Raw genomic sequence first — 16,393 nt, forward strand, 5'->3', positions numbered from 1 at the left:
TTTGGTGAAGGAGTTTTGGACACCGTGTTTAATAACTCTGCTTTAGTGGCACTGTCAGCAGTTACTTCACCGTTGTTATTGCACAGTGAAGGTATTGATTGCGTCTGGCCACTGGTGTGCTCTATGTACGACAAGAATCTCTTTGGGTTTTATGCCAGATTCCGAGACAGATTTTCGTTGTGGAAATTATTAAAAACATCGCGCACTGAAGTACGCGCTATATTTCGAAATTCTGCAAAACTTTTCCAATCTTGCCGGCCGAAGTGGCCGTGCGGTTAAAGGCGCTGCAGTCTGGAACCGCAAGACCGCTACGGTCGCAGGTTCGAATCCTGCCTCGGGCATGGATGTTTGTGATGTCCTTAGGTTAGTTAGGTTTAACTAGTTCTAAGTTCTAGGGGACTAATGACCTCAGCAGTTGAGTCCCATAGTGCTCAGAGCCATTTGAACCATTTTTTTTCCAATCTTGGGATTTTGTGTTCTTTTAAATTTGACACTTTTTTTCGCTGCTTCTGCAACAATGACCTGACCCGTTTTGTGTTTATTGAGAGATATATACCACATAAATTAATAAGTGATGGTTCTGATCCCCCATGGTACCCAAAACGGGTCAGATCGCTGTTGCAGAAGCAGCGAAAAAAGCATGCCAAATTTAAAAGAACGCAAAATCCCCCAGACTGGTAAAGTTTTGCAGAAGTTCGAAATATAGCGCGTACTTCTAAGCGAGATGATTTCAATAATTTCCACGACGAAACTCTGTCTCGGAATCTGTCAGAAAACCCAAAGAGATTCTGGTCATACATAAAGCACACCAGTGGCAAGACGCTATCAATACCTTCACTGCGCGATAACAACGGCGAAGTCACTGATGACAGTGCCACTAAAGCAGAGTTATTAAACACGATTTTCCGAAACTCCTTCACCAAAGAAGACGAAGTAAATATTCCTGAATTCGAATCAAGAACAACTGCTAAGATGAGAAACATAGAAATGGATATCTTTGGTGTCGCAAAGCAGCTTCAATCACTTAATAAAAGCAAGGCTTCCGGTCGAGATTGTATGCCAGTCAGGTTCCTCTCAGAGTATGCTGATAACAGTGGCTCCATATTTAGCAACTACACTCCTGGAAATTGAAATAAGAACACCGTGTATTCATTGTCCCAGGAAGGGGAAACTTTATTGACACATTCCTGGGGTCAGATACATCACATGATCACACTGACAGAACCACAGGCACATAGACACAGGCAACAGAGCATGCACAATGTCGGCACTAGTACAGTGTATATCCACCTTTCGCAGCAATGCAGGCTGCTATTCTCCCATGGAGACGATCGTAGAGATGCTGGATGTAGTCCTGTGGAACGGCTTGCCATGCCATTTCCACCTGGCGCCTCAGTTGGACCAGCGTTCGTGCTGGACGTGCAGACCGCGTGAGACGACGCTTCATCCAGTCCCAAACATGCTCAATGGGGGACAGATCCGGAGATCTTGCAGGCCAGGGTAGTTGACTTACACCTTCTAGAGCACGTTGGGTGGCACGGGATACATGCGGCCGTGCATTGTCCTGTTGGAACAGCAAGTTCCCTTGCCGGTCTAGGAATGGTAGAACGATGGGTTCGATGACGGTTTGGATGTACCGTGCACTATTCAGTGTCCCCTCGACGATCACCAGTGGTGTACGGCCAGTGTAGGAGATCGCTCCCCACACCATGATGCCGGGTGTTGGCCCTGTGTGCCTCGGTCGTATGCAGTCCTGATTGTGGCGCTCACCTGCACGGCGCCAAACACGCATACGACCATCATTGGCACCAAGGCAGAAGCGACTCTCATCGCTGAAGACGACACGTCTCCATTCGTCCCTCCATTCACGCCTGTCGCGACACCACTGGAGGCGGGCTGCACGATGTTGGGGCGTGAGCGGAAGACGGCCTAACGGTGTGCGGGACCGTAGCCCAGCTTCATGGAGACGGTTGCGAATGGTCCTCGCCGATACCCCAGGAGCAACAGTGTCCCTAATTTGCTGGGAAGTGGCGGTGCGGTCCCCTACGGCACTGCGTAGGATCCTACGGTCTTGGCGTGCATCCGTGCGTCGCTGCGGTCCGGTCCCAGGTCGACGGGCACGTGCACCTTCCGCCGACCACTGGCGACAACATCGATGTACTGTGGAGACCTCACGCCCCACGTGTTGAGCAATTTGGCGGTACGTCCACCCGGCCTCCCGCATGCCCACTATACGCCCTCGCTCAAAGTCCGTCAACTGCACATACGGTTCACGTCCACGCTGTCGCGGCATGCTACCAGTGTTAAAGACTGCGATGGAGCTCCGTATGCCAAGGCAAACTGGCTGACACTGACGGCGGCGGTGCACAAATGCTGCGCAGCTAGCGCCATTCGACGGCCAACACCGCGGTTCCTGGTGTGTCCGCTGTGCCGTGCGTGTGATCATTGCTTGTACAGCCCTCTCGCAGTGTCCGGAGCAAGTATGGTGGGTCTGACACACCGGTGTCAATGTGTTCTTTTTTCCATTTCCAGGAGTGTATATACAACCGTTCGCTCACAGAAAGATCCGTACCCATAGACTGGAAAATTGCTCAAGTCACACCAATACCCAAAAAGCGAAGTAGGAGTAATCTGTTGAATTACAGGTCCATATCATTAACGTCGATTTGCAGTTGGGTTTTGGAACATAAACTGTATTCGAACATCATGAAGTACCTCGAAAAAACGATTTATTCACACGTAGTCAGCACGGATTCAGAAAATAACGTTCTTGCGAAACAGAACAAGTCTTTTTACTTATGAAATAATGAGTGCTATCGACAGGGGATGTCAAATTGATTGCATATTTTTAGATTTCCAGAAGGCTTTAGACACCAATCCTCACAGGCGTCTTGTAACCAAACTACCTGCCTATGGAATATCGCCTCAGTTGTGCGACAGGATTCGTGGTTTCCTGTCAGAAAGGTCACAGTTCATAATAATAGACGGAAAGTCATTGAGTAAAACAGAAATAATATCCGGTGTTCCCGAAGGAAGTGTTATAGGCCCTCTATTGTTCCTGGTCGATATTAACGACATAGGAGACAATCTGAGTAGCCCTCTTAGAATATTTGCAAATGATTTACCGTCTTGTAAAGTCACCAGATGATCAAAACGACTTGCAAAATGATTTAGAAAAGATATCTGTATGGTGCGAAATGTGGCAATTGGCCCTGAATAAAGAAAAGTGTGAAGTTATTCACATGAGTACTAAAATAAATCCAATAAATTTCGATTATGCGATAAGTCACACAAATCTGAAGGTTGTAAATTCAACTAAATACTTCGGGATTACAATTACAAATACCCTAAATTGGAAAGATCACATTGATAATGTTGTAGGTAAAGCCAAACAATGACTGCGAATCATTGGAAGAACACTTGGAAGGTGCAACAGGTCTACTAAAGAGACTGCTTAACGCCACGCTTGTCCGCCCTACTCTGGAGTATTGCTGTGCGGTGTGGGATCCGCATCAGATGGGACTCACGGATGACATCGAAAAAGTACAAAGAAGGGCAGCTCGTTTTGTATTATCGCGAAGTAGGGGAGATATTACCACAGACATGATACGCGAATTGTAGTGGCAGTCATTAAAACAAGGGCGTTTTTCGTTGCGGCAGGATCTTCTCATGAAGTGTCAATCACCAGTTTTCTCCTATGATTGCGAAAACATTCTGTTGGCAGCCACCTGCTTAGGGAGAAATGATCATCACGATAAAATAAGAGAAATCAGGGCTCGCACTGAAAAATTTTAAGTGCTCGTTTTTCCGGCGAGCCGTTCGGGAGTGGAACTGTAGATAGAGCTTGAAGGTGGTTTCATTGAACCCTGTGCCAGGCACTTTATTGTGAATAGCTGAGTAATCACGTAGATGTAGATGAACTAATTGTTCAAAATCTTTTTCTGAGGAAGCATTCAGTACAATTTCGGATGACGTTTTTTGCCTCCTGGCCGCTGTGATCTATCGGTTCTACTCGCTTCAGTCTGGAATCGCGCGACCGCTACGGTCGCAGGTTCGAATCCTGCCTCGGGCATGGATGTGTGTGATGTGCTTAGGTTAGTTAGGTTTCAGTAGTTCTAAGGTCTAGGGAACTGCTGACCTCAGATGTTGAGTCCCATAGTGCTCAGAGCCATTTGATTTTTCCGTACCTATAACTATTTAAGCTTCAGTGGTTTCTATTAGAGCTTGGAGCTCTGGTTCTTTCCCAGCACAGCTACGACAATTAACTGTACCGATTGTTGCTACAACTACCTTACTGCATTTTACCTGCACCCTTTTAGACGGACGCCCTTTCTGTGGTTTCCTGAGACCCTCTAACCTAAAAGACCGCCCAGTCCCTTCCACACAGCCCCCGCTACCCGTGTATCCGTTTCCTGTGTGTAGTGGATTCCTGACCTATTAAGTGGTACCCGGAAACCCACCACCCGATGGCGCAAGGCAAGGAATCTCTAGCCTACACGGTCACAGAACCGCCTGAGCGTCTAATTCAGACCCTCCACTCGGCTCTGTTCCAAAGGACCGCAGTCGGTTCTATCGACGATGCTGTAGATGGCGAGCTCCGCCTTAATCTCGGAAGCAGGACTGGCAATCTTTACCATTCCCGCTAGCCGCCCGAAACTGGAGATAATCTCCTCCGATCCAAAGCGACACACGTCATTGGTACCGACATGAGCAACCACCTGTAGTTGGCTGCACCGTGTACTCTTCATGGCATCCGGAAGCACCCTTTCCACATCCGGAATGACTCCTCCTGGTATTCACACAGAGTACACACTGGATTCCATCCCCTCCTTGGCAGCCATGTTCCTAAGGGTGTCCCCATTACGCGCCTAAAGTTGGAGCTCCCAGCTACCAGCAGACCCACCCCCTGTGAATACCCAGACCTTGCGAGCCGAGAAGCTTCCTCTGGAACAGGATGGACGTCTGCATCCGGCTTAGAGAATTCGTCAGCCACAGATAATGCCCGAAAACTGTTCGTTCAAAATGATTCAAATAGATCTAAGCACTATGGACTTAAACATCTGAGGTCATCAGTGCCCTAGACCGTAGAACTACTTAAACCTAACTAACGTAAGGACATCACACACGTCCCTGCCCGAGCCAGGATTCGAACCTGCGACCGTAGCAGCAGCGTGGTTCCGGACTGAAGCGCCCAGAACCGCTCGGCCACAGCGGCCGGCTGAAAACGGTTGGTCAAACGAACTGGGGAGGCCCTACGATCGGCCTCTCGGAAAGTCTTTCGCTGCCTGCCAGACTTAGGAATGATCTCCCACTCGACCACGAGTGAGGGGCCAACCTCAGTGCAGGCAGTAGGCCACAGCAGTGGACCGATCGGGGGACGCGTGGGACATGCTCGACGTTACTCGCATCCCCGCGTCCGACCCTCCACAGCGATGTCCCTTAGTAGCAGCCTCAAGCTGTGTGGCAGAAGCCAACACCGCCAGGAGCTGTGAGCGAAGGGTCGCCAAGTCATCTGTACACAGCCATCACAATTCCTATCCGTTACTGAAGTCGCTCCTGTTTGAAGTAAAAATATATGACAAACGAACAGCGTACTGGCGTTATTAGCAGCAGGAACTCGAGGTGCTCTCTCACTGACATTCTAACCGACACTGGTCCGTTCGTCTGCCATTTCCGTTTTTTTCTCCACGTCAGTCTGCTGTTCCACTTCGTGATGTTTCGCGCATTTTTCTTTCTCCCCCATCACGTCAGATACTAACTCCAGACGTGGACACGTTAGTCGTCCGTCTTGAAACATCCCGATTCTTCGTTCCGTTCCGTGTGCGCTAGAGCTGGTGAATTGAACCGGTTAACTGTAAAGTAATTCGGAGTTCAGGCTGCTACTCTTTCTGCGGTTCTGCTATGGGAAGCAACGAGCAACTCCGAGTTCGCTCGGAGTAAACGGACTTGGCAGTCGGTTGACCTTAGTATAGCTACTCGTATTTTATGGATGCTGTTAAATGGCGAGTTAATCAGTCTCCGACTGGTGCCTTGATACCTGTCATCAGTCTTCCCGCTAGTCTCCACGTCAAAACGAAAGCAAGAATCAACGGAGTATTTTGAATTTGGAGCTTCTGAGGACTTTATATTCGTCACTTGCACTGGGTGTGCCTCTGGTTACAGCAAGTGAATTTACGATGGTTGACGAACAGGATCCAGCGATTGGTTAGGCAGCTGATGTGTTTATTGTGTTACGGTAAAGAGAGACACGAGTGTAAAATTAAGCTATCTCAGAAGTTATTGGAAGCACTTACAATGATATTTTCGAACTTAAATGGATATTTCCGCCTGTAACTGACGGTCTGCAACACAGAGGAAAAGGAAGCAGAAGTGCTAAGAGCTTCACTTTGAATGGGAGAATTGCGCCCTATAGTCAAAGCCAGTGGGAAAGAAAGTTATTATTTCAGTATTCAGCGTTGTTTACCGAAACACAAGCAGTAAGGCAACATAATGTTACAGTTCTTCGTGTCTACACTGGGCTTTCGCTCGGGACAGCTGAGTTCAAATTCTCACTCGTCCTGCCACATTTAGGATTTCCGTGATTTTCCTAAACTGCTTAAGGCAATTGTTGGATATTTCTTTGGAATATGGCGCAACCGATTTCACTCCTAAACCTTTTACAGTCAGGTTTTTGAGGTCCGTGCTAATGAAATCATCGTCAAACTTAACCTTCGTTTTATATGTATAAAAAAGAAAAAAAGAAAGCTCCGTTATCCGGATAGGAGATGAGTTTCGCTGCTTTATTTCTTGGTGCAATTAATATTGTTCACAAATAACACTGTAGTTAAAATGTTGTGTGTCAGTTGCTAGGTTTTGAGGGAAGTTTTCGTGTCGCTTGGCAGGGAATTCAGCGCGCGCCGTGTTGGTCTGCACGGCGTCGAGACCTGGACGCAGGTATTGATCGCGCCCCTGTCACGTGATAGAGATGAGTCTGCAGCTGCGCGTGTTTACCAACAAGGCCCGTGCCGTTGCTGGGTACAGCGTCAAAACGTTTCATTGCATTTTGTTAAGAAAAATTAAGTTTTTTCTGCGTTATTTGATATTTTCTTCCATAGTGAGAATAACGAAATGTTGTTCCTCATATAGCTCACTGTATTCACTGTACACAGATCGTCATTCCGTTAGCTGTGCCCTCGGCTTTTGTGTTGAAATGATCTGCGTAAACTGGACTTCATCCTCTATCTTGTTTTGCACTATGTTTTAGTATCAACCCTCCCTACCCTTTTCGGAATTTGTCGGTTCTCTTTTGTGTCTCAATTCTGAGGTAATACACCCCACCCGCGAAAATTGAGGCCTGCGTTGTTCATCTCCGCCCGCATCTCGTGGTCGTGCGGTAGCGTTCTCGCTTCCCACGCCCGGGTTCCCGGGTTCGATTCCCGGCGGGGTCAGGGATTTTCTCTGCCTCGTGGTGGCTGGGTGTTGTGTGATGTCCTTAGGTTAGTTAGGTTTAAGTAGTTCTAAGTTCTAGGGGACTGATGACCATAGATGTTAAGTCCCATAGTGCTCAGAGCCATTTGAACCATTTGTTCATCTCCTGCTTATAGAAAACTTAAGCTTCTTAAGTCCTCCAGCCTGTATTAAAAATAAGCACACTGTGTAGTTTGAATGAATATGAGTAATAATTGGGTTTCTGCAATGCTTCATTATGCGTAGTTCTGTTCCCAGTTACGCTACGTGATGTATTTGGATCTCTAATGCTCTTAAAAATTGATTAATATTTTTCGGGCATAAACCATGAGCAATGGCTAACGCGTGTTTCCTTTATTTTATAACCTGTGGTTCAAATGGCTCTGAGCACTATGGGACTTAACATCTGTGGTCATCAGTCCCCTAGAACTTAGAACTACTTAAACCTAGCTAACCTAATGACATCACACACATCCATGTCCGAGGCAGGATTCGAACCTGCGACCGTAGCGGTCACGCGGTTCCAGACTGAATCGCCTAGAACCGCTCGGCCACACCGACCGGCGGAGGGAGGGAGGATAAAAATTGTAGAGAGAGACCAAGAGATGAATACAATAACCAGCTTCAAAAGCATGTAGGTTACAGTAGTTGGAGATGAACAGGCTTGCGCAAGATGGAGTATTATAGAGAGCTGCATCATCAGACCAGCCTTCCGACTGAAAACAACAGCAACAACAACAACATGGAATTTGGCGCAAGCAGTGGATTGTAAAAGGATAAAGCCGAATTTCCCTAAAATGTTCATCTTTAATCCATGTTTGTGATTATTTTTCTGTAATTGCACTTCAGGGACTACGAAGGCTTCTGCGGAAAGTTTTGCTTGAAGGATAAAGTGTAAATGTCGCGTGACTAGGGCGTCCTGTTGGGCAGACCGCTCGCGGGTGCAAGTATTTCGATTTAACGCCACTTCGGCGACTTGCACGTCGATGGGGATGAAATGATGATGATTAGGACAACACAACACCCAGTCCCTGAGCGGAGAAAATCTCCGACCCTGTGGGGAATCGAACCCGGGCCTTTAATATTTACATTCTGTCGCGCTGACGTCTCAGCTACCGGGGGCGGACGCCTGACGGCTAGGAGCGGGACTTTCAGAGAATTCGACTGTTGGTATTTCAGGAAAGAAACCAGAGACATAATTTGCAGCTGAGGCACAATATTTCAGATATGTGGACAAATGACTTGTTACGTCAGTGGAAGGAATAATTTTAGAGTGTAGAAGGTATGTGGCTAGTCACTTATTTGTACACTCACATAGGTCCCCCGTTTAAAACAAATTAAAGATTTCATTTTACATAGTTTTACCCGACTACACGGTAAACGTCACATGAAGGGGGAGCGGTACCACCAATCTCACCAAGGGGGAAGGTTGAGTCCAAATTTTAAAGAAGACTTCTCACGTAATTAATGGATGTCCCCTTAGGAGTACAAACAATTCTTGTTATCATCCATCATTTGGCGGTGATTCTACACGGACGTGTAGAGTTGCAGAAATAAAGACTTCCGCACTACATGACGAGATAAAACTCCTCTTCTAACTTTGGAGAAATCGATATGGTCCTGTAGCGTATGCTGAGATGCCGTTGTATTCGCAATGAAGTTTCTGATTAAGCTATCTACAGGAAAATATACCAACAGAGCTACTGCGACAACTTGTCGTTCCGTAAAATGCGGCAGCTGGCCATAACAGTAAAAAATCACAAACTACGACGTAGCAGCAGAAGCAAAAATAAAATCTCTCTTGATTACAGTACCGATGTGTAATTTTTAGCATGATATATCATTGAAATGCGAAGGAAAGTAACACCAGAAGTATAGGTGTAACAAGGAAATTTTAGAACGTGGAAGACAAGCACCGAAGGTTCATTGCTTGTATGTTCAATGGATGGTGTTCAATAACGACTGCAAAAGATCTTTTACATAGTGTATTTTCTCAAAGGATTTCACTTTACGGTGACAATCCACAAAACTACAGTGCCATCCATATGGAACGCCTACACTAGAGTCCTTTTTCCTTTGTCTTTATGAAATTATTAGGTTCTTTGTACTGAGATTTAGGAGCTGCGAGGCCAGCACCGCGTAGACAACAAATTTCCGTGGGTATGAAGCTAATTTTTGTTGCGGCGGATACCTCAAATACAGTAATCTAAGCCGCGCGGGATTAGCCGAGCGGTCTGGGGCGCTGGTCCCGGCGGAGGTTCGAGTCCTCCCTCGGGCATGTGTGTGTGTATTTGTCCTTAGGATAATTTAGGTCAAGTAGTGTGTAAGCTGAGGGACTTAGCAGTTAAGTCCCATAAGATTTCACACACATTTGAACATTTTGAACAGTAATCTAAATTTGCCATTGCTGTTCTTTTGCCCCTGAATACTGGACAGTGTGACGGGGAATTGAGAGATCACGCGACGGAAGTACTTATGCACACTTCGGTAATGGGCATTTCCCTTCTTGACAACTCTGACATTTTTATCACATTACTGTGGAAAAGATGGAAGGCCGACTCCGCAGGTACCATCACATCCGTAAGTGGACGTTTTAGTTTGTGACATAAGCTTCGTGTATCTAGGAACCGACTTACTGGTGACATATGGACGATCTATGCAACGATGGAATGGCGATATTAACAGCGGAATTAAAATCGTTCGTCTCCGTCAAGAATACAGACCTTCGCGAAAAGGACGTTCCAAGATACGAAATAGCTGTCCATGATGAAGTAGGTGGTCTGACGTCAGGCAAGTTCGTGTAATCATGGTACTATCCTCTTGCCAAACAAAGATAACATGTTTTACATGTGCGACATTCAGTGAAGTCGGAGAGCCTAGCCCTATCCACCAGAAAATTTCTGGGAGCAGGTTATTCAAAGCCTCAGGAACAAGTGTTAATACAAAAAGCTACCGGATATTGTCGTCGAAGAGATGATATAAGTAGGGAAATGCCTAGCATCCAGCGGAGCATAAGGATTTCTGTCGCGTGGATCTCCTTCAGTTCCAGATCTGACTGTGCGGTACACACTCGTTCTACTCAAGCTGGTGTTACTTTGTAGGTGGACTCCAACGTGCAAGAATTTGTCAGTCTTCTATAAATTTCATATTGAAATTAAATAGATTTTTGGATTAGGATCGTTACCAGGTACCTTGATGTTGATTAATTGTAATACAAACTAAGTGAAACGATAATACCGTGCCTGTAGTAAAGACTGAAGCTCGTTAATGGTCGCAAGAAGGGAGATATAGTAGGTCATAACGTTCCGTCAAGGACAATGTCATTAGAGACGGTGCACAAGGATAGAGGAAGTCATCGGTCGTGTCCTATAGAGAGCGAACCATAACGTTATTTGTCTCAGTAGACGAACGGAAATCATGAAAGACGTAATTATTAAAGACTGGACGGGACCCTGCAATTCACGTTGTAGTGACTGTAGTGTCAAAGGTATATTCTGCATGTCTTGCGTGATGGTGTTTGTTAAGTAGATAAATAAACAAGGTGACAGCCCTGACAATAGAGGCACTCGTTCTGGGAAAGTGATTGGAAAAGCCACCTGAACATTGCAGTTACTTGTTGATTCTTATGCACAACATTTTTCCCCAGATGATGTATTCATCCACAAAGTGTTCACGGAAACCATACCGAATCAATTGAAAACGGTCAGTTTTATTTTGTAATTCTGAGAGCAAATTGTACAATGGTTTGACAATACATTGACGGGAATCAACGATTCAGTCGATCGTGGGAAAAGTACGCTTGTCAGGGAGCTGACGAAGCTAGGAATACGATGATCCAAGATTCTTGAAAAAAATGTTTGTTTGTTAGTCTGCAGTTCACGAAGTACAGTTCTTTGCAATGAAGCTAACAGGGAAATCAGAAAAAGCGAGTGTAACAAATGGTTCAAATGGCTCTGAGCACTATGCGACTTCTGAGGTCATCAGTCGCCTAGAACTTAGAACTAATTAAACCCAACTAACCTAAGGACATCACACACATCCATGCCCGAGGCAGGATTCGAACCTGCGACCGTAGCGGTCGCTCGGCTCCAGACTGTAGCGCCTAGAACCGCACGGCCACACCGGCCGCCCGAGTGTAACATATTGCGTACACAAGCACAACATAGAATAAAATGCTGACTTTGACATTCCCATTCGTAAATCTTTAAGAATTTCCTGTATTAAGTTCTCAATCGTCGCAGCTGACAAACTGGAAAAGAAAAACAGCAACGCAAAATATAGAAAACCACAGCATGTGGTACCAAGATGTATATAAAAATCATGCCTATTTTCAAAATTGAGTATTTTCTTAAAAGTTCAAATTTATATATGTGCATATAGTTAAAAGCGATTTTCCTGTTGCTTGTAGAAAGAAAATAAACTTCAGCGAAACATGTCTGGGTAAAAGCGGAGGAAAGAAAATTGTTTGCTCAAGGCGGATCCCATCCAAAAATAAATTTATTACACAATTCTTCACACTATGGAAGTTCATCAAAACGCCGCAGAGGTTTCATCGTGTGTGCAAACCATGGCATAACAAGCACCGTTTGTTATTGTACGCGGTTCAGCTTGTTAGTGTTCTAATATTGTTTTCTTCTTGTTACAGGGTTTCGTAAACTCCGGTTATGGTGTCAACGGTATTGCACACGTGAGTATGGTAATACAGCTTCACTACTAATATGAATGTGCATGATTAGATAACTGTTCTCTAAAAAATATTTTTCTCACGTTCCAGAGGTAAAGATATCTGCGAAAACGGATAAAATTTGAGATTTCACTGACGGAGCTAACAATTTTTTTCCTTGTGGCAGTTAGTGAGATTTGCAACAATAATTTTAAGTTGAGCTAATGCACCTAGGAATGCTTCTTTGCAGCCACCTCTGATAAATTGTGGGAATAATGTTTTCCTGTAGTTTAATAATTTTTCAATTGTCACAAGATTCTAAAAGTATTACATCGAATTTGAACGAAAATCATAATTTCTAGTGTACGTATATAGTGGAAAACTGAATAAGATGTGACTTTAATCTGGTGAAACTTTGCCGACTGTGGGACAAGAAACTGTATGCTTGTCGTAAAACATATTCCTAATATTATATTGTAGGTAATATTATCTACCTCTTCGTCTCCCCTCGACATGATATTAAACAGTGAGCAAATGGGAAGGTTTGCTAAAGTTCTATGTAATTTCAGTCGTTGTGCACAGTATCTGGTTACTGTGAGCGGAATATTTATGTTTCTACCCAAATTTTCGATTCAGTGTGTGTCACTCTAGGGAAGTAACATGGCTTTTGTATTAGTCGTAAATGTTCATCTGTCCGCCTTCATTTAGAGTGGTCAGCGCGTTTGACTGCCACGTGGCAGGTCCCCGGTTCAGTTGTCGGTTCTGCCCAGAAATTTATTTTTCCGTGGTGGAAGGATTGGAACGGGCTGCCCTCAGCCTCGTGATGCCGGTTCAGGAGCGACTTCAATGAGAAATAGCTGCTCCAATGTGTGGAAAACCGACAACGGCAAGGAGAGCGGTTGCTGACCCTATGCTCCTTCATACTGCATTCGAATGACACCACATGGAACAGGATGACATGGCGGCCGGACTGTTCGTATATCCCACTTAGCAGTTCCCACTATTAGAGTGGGTGCATCATTGTGGCGGCGTTTGCTGTTGTACTGATATGCAAACTAGTACGTCGTCGGCCGCAGGAAGAGCGCAGGTTTTATTTATTTATTTATTGTTCCGTGGGACCACATTAAGGAGAAGTCTCCATGGTCATGGAACGAGTCAATACATGAAATTATAACACGATTGTAGAAACAGATAAAATGAAATATAAGAAACATATTCAGGTGACACGTCGTTAGTTTAAATAAAGAAAATCAAGAATGTAACACTGGAATTTGCTTAAATTTTTAGCTCTTCCAGGAGCTCCTCGACAGAATAGATGGAGTGAGCCATGAGGAAACTCTTCAGTTTAGACTTAAAAGCGTTTGGGCTACTGCTAAGATTTTTGAGTTCTTGTGGTAGCTTATTGAAAATGGATGCAGCAGAATACTGCACTCCTTTCTGCACAAGAGTCAAGGAAGTGCATTCCACATGCAGATTTGATTTCTGCCTAGTATTAACTGAGTTAAAACTGCTAACTCTTGGGAATAAGCTAATATTGCTAACAGCAAACGACATTACAGAAAATATATACTGTGAGGGCAATGTCAGAATTCCCAGACTATTGAATAGGGGTCGACAAGAGGTTCTCGAACTTACACCATACATAGCTCGAACAGCCCGTTTTTGAGCCAAAAATACCCTTTTTGAATCAGAAGAATTACCCCAAAAAATAATACCATATGACATAAGCGTATGAAAATATGCGAAGTAGACTACTTTTCGTGTTGAAATGTCACTTACTTCAGATACTGTTCTCATGATAAATAAAGCGGCATTTAGTTTCTGAACAAGATCCTGAACATGGGCTTTCCACAACAGCTTACTATCTATCCGTACGCCTAGGAACTTGAACTGTTCCGTCTCACTTATAACATGCCCATTCTGCCTGATTAAAATATCAATTCTTATTGAATTGTGAGTTAGAAACTGTAAAAGCCGGCCGAAGTGGCCGTGCGGTTAAAGGCGCTGCAGTCTGGAACCGCAAGACCGCTACGGTCGCAGGTTCGAATCCTGCCTCGGGCATGGATGTTTGTGATGTCCTTAGGTTAGTTAGGTTTAACTAGTTCTAAGTTCTAGGGGACTAATGACCTCAGCAGTTGAGTCCCATAGTGCTCAGAGCCAAACTGTAAAAACTGAGTCTTACTGTGATTTAGCATCAAATTATTTTCCACAAGCCACGAACTTATTTCATGAACTATATTATTTGATAATGTTTCAATATTACACACAGGATCCTTCACTACCAAGCTGGTGTCATCAGCAAACAGAAATATTTTTGAATCACCTGTAATACTAGAAGGCATATCATTTATATAAATAAGGAACAGCAAAAAAATGGTTCAAATGGCTCTGAGCACTATGGGACTTAACATCTCTGGTCATCAGTCCCCTCGAACTTAGAACTACTTAAACCTAACTAACCTAAGGACATCACACACATCCATGCCCGAGGCAGGGTTCGAACCTGCGACCGTAGGAGTCGCGCGGTTCCGGACTGAGCGCCTGAACCGCTAGACCACCGCGGCCGGCAAGAAACAGCAGTGGCCCCAGCACCGATCCTTGGGGAACGCCCCATTTAACAGTGCCCCATTGTTAAATCTTCCTATCGGTCATGATTGGTTTGATTGGGAGTCAACGACAGTATACGTAGTTCATGCTTAAAGAACATATGTACATAATCATTGAGCGTGGTTGACAAAGTCCGTGGTCTTACATGGTCTATGCTGTTGTTGATTCAGATCCCCAAGTTCATACCATCCGGTACAATCATCGAAGTCGCATTAACGTGAGCCGCGTTGTCTGAGGCGTCTTGTCACGATCCGCGCGGCTCCCTCCGTCGGAGGTTCGAGTCCTCCCTCGGGCATGAGTGTATGTACCGTCCTTAGCGTAAGATAATTTAAGTTGATTAAGTAGTGTGTAAGCTTAGGGACCTCAGCAGTTTGGTCCCATAAGACCTTACCACAAATTTCAAAATTTCCTTAACGTGATGTCTATTGCTTCCAAATACTATGGAAAGCGATGAATTGTGGGATATAGGTCAGATAGTTCATCGTTAAGATGGCCAGGATGGCTTTTAAATAGCTTCATGTGGTTACATTGCAGAAATATGGTTCTGGAAGGGTTGCAAACTATCCATCCAAGACTTCCATAGCTTCTTCTTTAAAGAAGTATTGTAAACACCTTGAACTGCATTCAAAATTTTTAATAGCCAAACCGGTATTCGGGTGCAGAACACAACGTCACTTGCATATATTATGTATATCTATAGCAATGACACGTGTGTTAAATTCTTTGTGATGTTGATATCGATTTTCACTTCACAGTACACAGATTATCGTGTATATTACTGCTGTCAAATCTTAAACGAGGCCATTTCTTGGTCACAATGGACTCAGTTGCCATAGAATTCTTTTGGAAATTTGTGGTAAGTTCCTATGGGACCAAACTGCTGAGGTCATCGGTCGCTAGGCTTAACACTGCTTAATCTACCTTAAACTAACTTACGCTAAGGACAACGCAAACACCCATGCCTGAGGGAGGACTCGAACCTCCGACGGGGCGAGCCGCGCGAACCGTGGCAAAGCGCCCTGGACCGCACGGCTACCCCGCGTGGCCTGCCATAGAAGATGCGTCCGAAAAATCCATGAATAGCATCAGAAAATAGAGGAAACAAGTTACAAAACCTTTACTGACCTTCAGGGTAATCACTATAAGCTACTACTACATACTTTGGTTGTAACTCTGTTGGAAACTGTCAGCAAACGCTTCTTGTGGAATCGCCGGCCGGTGTGGCCGTGCGGTTCTAAGCGCGTCAGTTTGGAACCGCGTGACCGCTACGGTCGCAGGTTCTAATCCTGCCTCGGGCATGGATGTGTGTGATGTCCTTAGGTTGGTTAGGTTTAAGTAGTTCTAAGTTCTAGGGGACTGATGACCTCAGTAGTTAAGTCCCATAGTGCTCAGAGCCATTTGAACCATTTTTCTTGTGGAATCGCTCGAAGCACCGTGGATATCCGCATCATGAGAGGAGGTGAGAGCAGTACGACCCCGTACCATGCCACAGTCAGTGGCACGATGTTCATAGTCTTCCCTGCCTCCCACAAAAAAGTCAGCTGACAAAATCCAAAATTAAGACGATATTATCTCCTTTTTTTGACAGCAAGGGCTTCATCCGTCATGAAATTCTACTTCAGCTGTGCGGGGAAGACGATGAACACCGTGCCGTCGAATGACGCTTGGTCTCCGTAT

The 16,393-nt window shown here is 45.0% G+C and overlaps 1 protein-coding gene across 5 annotated transcripts in view; it reads left to right on the forward strand.

Annotated features, from left to right (window-relative positions):
* The window catches only part of LOC126248450 (single-stranded DNA-binding protein 3), a 377,126-nt gene that overhangs the window by 163,089 nt on the left and 197,644 nt on the right, over positions 1-16,393 (forward strand). For 3 of the 5 annotated variants that reach the window (XM_049949437.1, XM_049949439.1, XM_049949440.1), the window contains exon 5: positions 12,092-12,142. In XM_049949437.1, coding sequence (XP_049805394.1) covers positions 12,092-12,142 — 51 coding nt within the window. The remainder of the gene's footprint in view (positions 1-12,091; positions 12,143-16,393) is intronic. The other 2 variants (XM_049949438.1, XM_049949441.1) reach the window with 1 other exon arrangement.

The sequence above is a fragment of the Schistocerca nitens genome, chromosome 3 (genome assembly GCF_023898315.1).
Source record: "Schistocerca nitens isolate TAMUIC-IGC-003100 chromosome 3, iqSchNite1.1, whole genome shotgun sequence".
Classification (NCBI taxonomy): Eukaryota; Metazoa; Arthropoda; class Insecta; order Orthoptera; family Acrididae; genus Schistocerca; species Schistocerca nitens.